We start from the raw sequence: 7,680 nt of genomic DNA, 5'->3' as shown, positions 1-7,680 counted from the left end.
CAAGTGGAGAAGGAAGGAGTTCCAGTATACATCAGAGCTGACACAATGTTGAGTTACCACCTTGAAAGGGATCCCAGGTTCATGTGTTCACAAACACTCCGTGAAAATAGACGATTTTCCCCCCATCACACCGTTGCTTTGCTTCAGAATCTGTCCAGAGATTAAGCTCGTAAAAATAACAAGCTACTTTTATACAAAGCATCTCTCTGTCTAACTTTGACTCGCGATGTGTGGAGGTTTTCTAAATGAAGGGTAATCTACAATGACTCAAAATCATCAGATCTGGAACCAGTTGAGTTTCAGCTGTAGAGCATCAGTCGATAAACACATGAAGCACACACACTCACTGTCATATTCTTTTCTTTATTTATATATATTTATTATTTCTCTCAGTTTATTTGGATTCTTTTTAACCATTGTTGTTGCACTTTAGTATTTTTTTCCAAAAACAGAAAGCAAAAAAAATAAAAAACCTGGAAGAAAGTGACAAAGCTCTGAAGGAAAAGAGAAGATGGACAGATGGAGGATGAGGAGGATGATGGCTCTCTTCATCAGACTCTCACACGATCACGTGACCGTTACTGGACCGGTCAGACTGAAGAAATCGTCCAATCACAGCGTTTGGGTTTAAACTCAGAGAGAGTCGGTCAGTACATCAGAACAGAAATAAAACTGTAAAATCAACAATATACAAAAACTATCCCAACAACATCCACAAAAAATAACCAATAAAGCTCTGAAACAGAAAAGATTGTCTGTGAGCAGTACAGGATCTGTCAGACTACCCACAATGCACCTGTGGACAGACGGATGGAGGGATGGAGTGAAGGAGGAGAGCAAGAAACCGGGAGGAGAAGCAAAACAAAAACCACAAAAACTGAAAGTGCAAAAGTCACCGTGAGGAAACAAACGCAGCTGTTCTCTCGCAACATAGCACGGTTTTAATAATAATCGTCATTTTTTAATAATGTCATAACCATAAAATGTATTTTACAGAAAACAAGAACAATAATGATCATAATTTCTACAGAACATTAGCCATAAAAATGTGTTAAAAATCAAAGCAGAGGTGAAGAGAGTGTAGAGCGAGTGAGAGTCGTCTGTGGATGGAGACCGGAATGATCCGCAGCAGCACAGGCTTCACGTCCAATACTTTGGGTTTGTGGCGTTTGGTTATGACGTGTGTGTGTGTGTTTATATAAGACTCTGTGTTTGCCTGCACCAGAGCGTCGCTATGGCAACGGTGGGAGGGGTTTGGGGTGGGGGGGGGCGGATGATTATTGGGCTGCAGCCAATCGGAGACACTCCCAGCGGAAGAGGAAGCCGAGAGCTCCGCCCCCTGCGTGCAGGCCACACCCACGACACCCGACAGACAGACGATGAGGATTTGGCAAGACAGCACAACACAGCAGACGATAAGAGCTTTATACAGCAAATACACCCCTGAGAGAGAAACACAAACACACGTTAAAGAGTCAGACGAACCGTGACCCGCTCACACGAGCACCAGCACATCATGATCTGATGATTATTAGAGTAACATCACTACAGTCAGTCAACTCCTCAAGAGTCAATCACACTTGTTTCTGCTGTGTGTCCTCCATCTGGCACACACGTGATCATCGAGAGGAACAGGAGAAACAGGTCTCTGATGTTTAGAATTTAGACCGCAGTACTAATTTAGAACCACTAGCTGTCAGTATTACATACTGCACCTTTAAATCCAGATGGATTCTGATTGGCTGTTGATGTTTTTAATCTTTGATCAGCTGGAAATCATCATTCTGAAAGTGATTTCAATGATCTTGCTTCTCTGTGTCATCATCATTAAAGCGGAGATGTGAACTTTGCTTCTCTTCTAAATTTAGCATCATGTTTCAAATGATCTCTTTATGGTCATAATTCTTTCATTGTGTGTGAACGGGCTTTCAATAAGGTCTAATCACTTCTCAAAACACACAGAAATCATCATTGTGTGTGTGTGTGTGTGTGTGTCACCTGTGTTCACTAGACCCCGGCCTGCTCCACGCTGTACTGCAGATCCGGGGGTTTGTAGCTCAGCAGCATGTCACTGGTGCAGGAGGAAGGGAAGCACGCGGCGGGGTGAACGTCTGCCTCCACGTCACACACTAAACACACACACACACACACAACACCGTCAGTGTGAGAGAGAACACGCGTGTGTGTGTGTGTGTGTGTGTGTGTGTCTGTAGTGTGCGTTTACACACCTGACCCCTCCCTCTGCTGCAGCTGCTGGCTTCCTGTCAGAGACGATTGGCTGAGGATGTCCGACATGCGGGCGGAGCTTAGCGCCTTGCCAGCCAATAAGCTCATTCCAGACATGGGCTCCGCCTGCTCCTACAGGAAGAAGAGGTCAAGAGGTCAACGCTGGAGCAGAGTCTCTCTCACACACACACGCATACACTCACTCTTACAAACACTCACACACACACACACACACACACACACACACACACACACATGATACACTCACTCTTACAAACACTCTCACACACACACACACACGCAGACACAGTCTCTCACACACACGCTCCCACACACACACGCATACACACACATGCATACACTCACTCTTACAAACACTCTCACACACACACACACATACGTAAGCGTCGTCGCAGGTCTGGATGGTGTGGTGTCTCTGTAATGACGCTCGTGGTCTGTAAGTGTCTCTCTGTGCGGAGCGTGAGCTGTAGCCGTTGTGATCTCCCTCCATCACCGGACACTCTGCAGCATCAGCACACACCTCTGAGACACAACGACACACTCAACACCAGCAGCAGCGCAAACAACATCATCAACAGAAGAATACACACATTTCATTCATGTCATTTTGTCTTCAGCAATATTGTAAGCAAACACAAGAGAAGCAGAGAGTGAATGCTGCTGTACCTCTGTGCGGCGTGGAGCTGTGGATGTAGGCGTGTCTGTGTGTGGGGGAGGAGTATGGAGGCGTGCTGCCGAGGGGCGGAGCCAGCAGCTCGTGTCCCTCAGCGCAGGGGGCGGCGGCTTTGGCCAGCAGGCCCTCGTGATAGGCAGGCATCTCGTCATCCTCCTCCATGCTCTCAGAGTGAGGGAGGGGCGGGGCCGGGCACTCGGCAGGGGGCCTGATTTGGAGAAGGTGATGGTAGTGCTGTGTGGGCGGGGCTTGTGGAGGGGCGGGCTCTAAGGTCTCAGCAGCTTGGCCCAGTCGCTGCAGCAGAAGCATCTCCCCGTAGTCCTGTGGGTTGGTGGGCGGGGCCGTGGCAAGGGGCGGGGCCGGGCGGGGGCTCTGGCGCTTGAGCAGTGCGGCGAGGTCGTGCGGAGGCAGACGGGGGTCAGTGTGACCCGTGAGCGAGTGGCGTGGCGAGAGCAGCCCCTGCAGGGTGGGTGTGACGTGCTGCTGGGCCGGACGATACTCCAGCGGTGTGGGTGACAGCAGAGCCTGCTGCAGTGCAGACGGATAGCCCTGATAGCCCTCCAGCCCCGGCACCTTCAGACACGCCCCCTGCAGGTAGGGGTTATAGGAGCCGATGACGCCGCTCACAACTCCCTCGCCAAACATGTGCGGGTTAAACTGCTCGTATGCCGAAGTGTGGGAGCGACTCAAACTGCGACTGCAACACATTCAAAACACAAGAAAGACTGTGACTCTAATTAGCATAACCACACCTCCATGTAACTAATGTACAGTTTTTAGAAGTTGAATGTTGATTTCGTGTTGACTCATATACTGTCGTATGGGAGTATCTCTCAGTATTCACACAAATCACTTCCACGACAGATTAATTTAAATCATATACAAGCACTAAACATGCTGAACTGCATTTACACAAACATAAACAGCTCAGATACAAATGTAAAAAGAACATAAAAACAATACAATTTGATTCTTTTTATAACAACCAAAAAGCTCAAAAGAAATGGAAGGGGCACAACGATGGTGACATTAGAGCATCAGGTGTTTAGGGCGGCTCGTGTCACCTGTGTGTCTCCGCGTTATCAGCGCTCAGCTGCTTCCCCAGAACTCGGTGAGTGGGCGTGGCTAGGAAACCCTGCCGCTGGGCTCCGCCCCCGAGCTCCACCTCCTGCACCTGAATGGTCACCTGCTGCTGCTGCTGTGAGCGGGCGGAGCCTGGCGGAGGCTGCTGATTGGACAGCGCCATGCGGGGGAGGCTGGTGGGGGGAGGGCTGGCGCTGGGAGACTGGTAGAGGGTGGAGCCATGCTGAAACTGAACCGCAGATGCCCCGCTGTGGGAGGAGTTTAAGATGTGAACACCACGAGAGGCTCTGTAACTCACACGACAGATCCAGCTGACCCACACTGACCATGAGCCTGCATCATCCCCTGACCGCCCGGAGGAGGGCTCTGATTGGCTGGCCTGAAGAGGTGGTTGCTGGGATGTGTAGGAGGAGGACTGGAGGGCTGAATACGCAACCTGAGAGAAACAGAAGCACAACACTAAAGATATGAACATCTTTGTGTGTGTGTGTGTGTGTGTGAGAGTGAGTGAGTGAGTGTGTGTGTGTGAGTGTGTGTGTGTGTGTGTGTGTGTGTGTGGTCAGTGTGTGTGTGTGTGTGTGTGTGGTCAGTGAGTGTGTGTGTGTGATCAGTGAGTGTGTGTGTGTGTGTGTGTGTGTGTGTGTGGTCAGTGAGTGAGTGTGTGAGTATGTGAGTGTGTGTACCTCTGTAGCTGGTATGTCAGGTGACTGCTGGGCTGGTTTTCCCCATGTCCCAAAGACAGGGCCTGCAAACAGGAAGTCAACAATGTCATGACCCCTTTATACTTACAGTCAGGAGTGTGTGTGTGTATTTAGCCTTTCTGACTCCATCATCCACAAAAATATTCCTAGGCCTCTTGTTAATCTGCTATAATGACCAGTAAAACAGAGCATGCGTTTATTAAAATAAGTCGCTAAAATAGAATAGAAAGTAAATTTGATGATTCCAGCAGATCTGAATGCTCTTCCTGCTCTTCATGAATCTGTCGTTCACAGGATCAGTTTCAGTCTGATACAGTTCTAAGCTTGGCATCACTAGAAAGATGTATACTTGTTATTATACATATGGCCATGGCGTTTAATGACTTTTCTTAGGTCTAGAATCTAATTTTCTGCAGCGTGTGGTGTAGAGGAGACCTGTATCTGCTGGTAGAGGATGTGCTGCTGCTGTGTGTGCTCCATCAGACGCTCGTCCTGCGGAGCCGCGTACATCTTCTGCAGCTGCTCGCACTCCTGCACACACACACACACACACACGTCACCCAGCGAGCACACGTCACATTGACGAGGGTCACGCGTGTGCCTGCGCGTCCGCACCTGTTTGAGCTGTCGGATCAGGCTGTTGTTCTCCAGCTGGGTCTTGAAGGCTGGGATGGTGGCGGCTCCGTCTGAGAAGCGTCTGACGGGAGAGAAGCGCTCCATCGGCAGGTGAAGAGTGTTACAGTCTTTATACGACGGCCTGAGACACACAAACACTCTCCGTTAATGAGGAATAACTGTGACAGAGTCTGATCTGAAGCCACACTAACACACACAACATCATCAGTGTGCTGCTTCAAACACACGTGCGCTCCGGAGGAACAAACACACAGGTTTCACTGGTTTAATTTAATCTTCTCAGTGAAACACACAACATGAACAAATTGACTGGACATCAGCTTCATGTTTCCTGCCGACCTTCTAGAGAGGAAACACACAAGTATTCGCTGCACTGAGGCTCTATGGGAAGCTCCTCCAGCTGCTTACTAACATTACTCCTGCAGTATAGTATGCACACAGATATACAGAGATAGAGACACAGAGAAACATCTTCAATGTTTCTGATCAGATGTGAACGGCAACATACAATATTCCACTGTGAACATCTCAGAGGTCAGAGGTCAAACCTAGCACCATGAGTTTAGGGACACCAACAGAGAAAACTCAGTCACCTTTGGATTTACAGCCAGAACCAGGGACAGATAAAAGAAGCTGCTTACAAGATCTTAATGACCAAGAGGTTGTATATGACATACAGAGAGTTACAAGAGTCCAGCCTGGAAGAGATAAGTGTGTGAATGACAACTTCGAGATCTTTTCGAGAGAGAAAATGTTTTACTTTCACAACAGATCTGAGGAGGAAGAAGCTACTCTAAACAACCGTGTTTACACGTTTGTCAAGTTGTGGTAATGAGTCGAATGGACCCCTAGATTTTTTACCTGAGGTTGTAAGTTATCACTAAGGGAGCATAACCTACTTGTAAGAGTAGTATTGAATGCAACGGGGCCTAGCAGAAACAACTCAGTTTTGCCAGTGTTTAGATAAAAAAAATTATTAGCCATCCAAGTTCTCACTTCGTCAAAACGAAAAGTCAATTTCAAGTTTGATTGGAAGGTAAAGTTGGAGGTCATCAGTGTAGCAATGATAGTTAATATTATATTTCTGGAGAATGGAGTCTGGGGAAGCATGTAGAGCGAGAACAATAAAGGGCTGAGAATAGAACCCTGTGGAACACCATAAGGGACGGGCACAGAAGGTGAGGCGAACAACCCCATATTTACTGAAAAAGGCCTACACTTTAAATAAGAGGTGAAGCACTGTAATGCCGTGCCTTGAACCCCTGCTACATACTGTAGTCGACTCGAAGATGTCATGGTCAATAGTCTCGAAGGTGCTCTCAAATCTGACGAATCAGAGTGACCCCGAATCAATGGACAACAAAAGATCCTTCATAACTTGAAGCAAGGCTGACTGCTGTACTGGGAAGTGCTCTAAAACCAAATTGGAACTTAACCAGAAAGTTAAAAGCATCCAGTAATGAGTAAACTGTGCTTTCTCTAAAACCTTAGAAATAAATGGGAGTTTAGGGATCAACCGGTAGTTAATAAGAACAGATGGATCAAGGTGAGATATTTTTAACAGTGGCTGTACAGAAGCGTTTTAAAGGACTCTGGGAAACCCCACTAGTCAAAGAACTGTTTATGATCGGGTGAGAACGATCCATGTCAGGAGGAGAGAGGAGGAGATCTGATATCTGAACACCGTCTCGAGATCTGAGTGCTGGGTCAAGAACTGAGTTTAGAGTTTTAGAAAATATCCGAGAGACTTTCGAAGGTGGTGAAGCAAGCTTTTAAAAACTTGATAAGAACCTCGAAGCCCATCCTTCTTCCACCTGTGTTCAGGCCCAGGACGAGGACTAGATCTAGTGTTCTGCGTTCTAGGCTTAAGTGGAGCAACAGTATTCAGTGCAGTAGGGGTAGGGTTGTGTGTAGTATAATATGTGGTGTGTTACTGAGAATGTGTGTGTGTGTGGTTCAGCCCTCACCGCTGTGCTGCTCAGGGCTCCAGCCCCTCTGCCGGTTTCTCTGGTTTTCTGCCGAGGAGCTCGGGGCCCGTGCCGTGTGTCGTGTGCCGCTTGGAACTGTTCGCCAAATACCTGAACCACAGGAAGCAGCAGGATCAGCGCTCTGATTGGCCGCCTCCAGCCTCCGGAGGGACACACACCCAATCGGCACACAGAATCAGAGCTCGCCCCACCGCTAGCTTTAGCAAGCCATTAGGACAAAAGCAAAGCCACAGAAGGGAAGTCTGCCATCATTTGGCACAGAGAGAGAGGTCAGAGGTCACTTTAGTAGCACTTTAGAAGAGGAACTCTGGAAGATTTAGAGTCGTTTTAAAAAGTGATGCTGATGGAAAGA

General features: G+C 48.0%; 1 protein-coding gene across 1 annotated transcript; it reads right to left on the bottom strand.

Annotated features, from left to right (window-relative positions):
* Window positions 1-354: 354 nt before the first annotated feature.
* LOC113058861 (serine/threonine-protein kinase SIK3 homolog) lies at window positions 355-5,537 on the bottom strand. Its single transcript, XM_026227123.1, has 9 exons — window positions 5,320-5,537; window positions 5,140-5,235; window positions 4,687-4,748; window positions 4,302-4,439; window positions 2,914-3,617; window positions 2,627-2,769; window positions 2,229-2,358; window positions 1,999-2,129; window positions 355-1,443 (listed from the first exon to the last, which is right to left on the bottom strand). Exons 1-8 carry the CDS (start codon window positions 5,422-5,424, stop codon window positions 2,008-2,010), a joined length of 1,500 nt encoding a protein of 499 aa, XP_026082908.1. The 5' UTR covers window positions 5,425-5,537; the 3' UTR covers window positions 355-1,443; window positions 1,999-2,007.
* Between the last annotated feature and the right edge of the window lie 2,143 nt (window positions 5,538-7,680).

This window comes from Carassius auratus, chromosome 40 (assembly GCF_003368295.1).
Source record: "Carassius auratus strain Wakin chromosome 40, ASM336829v1, whole genome shotgun sequence".
Classification (NCBI taxonomy): Eukaryota; Metazoa; Chordata; class Actinopteri; order Cypriniformes; family Cyprinidae; genus Carassius; species Carassius auratus.
The sequence above is the reverse complement of the archived record's forward strand: the minus strand, read 5'-3'. Positions and strand labels throughout refer to the sequence as shown.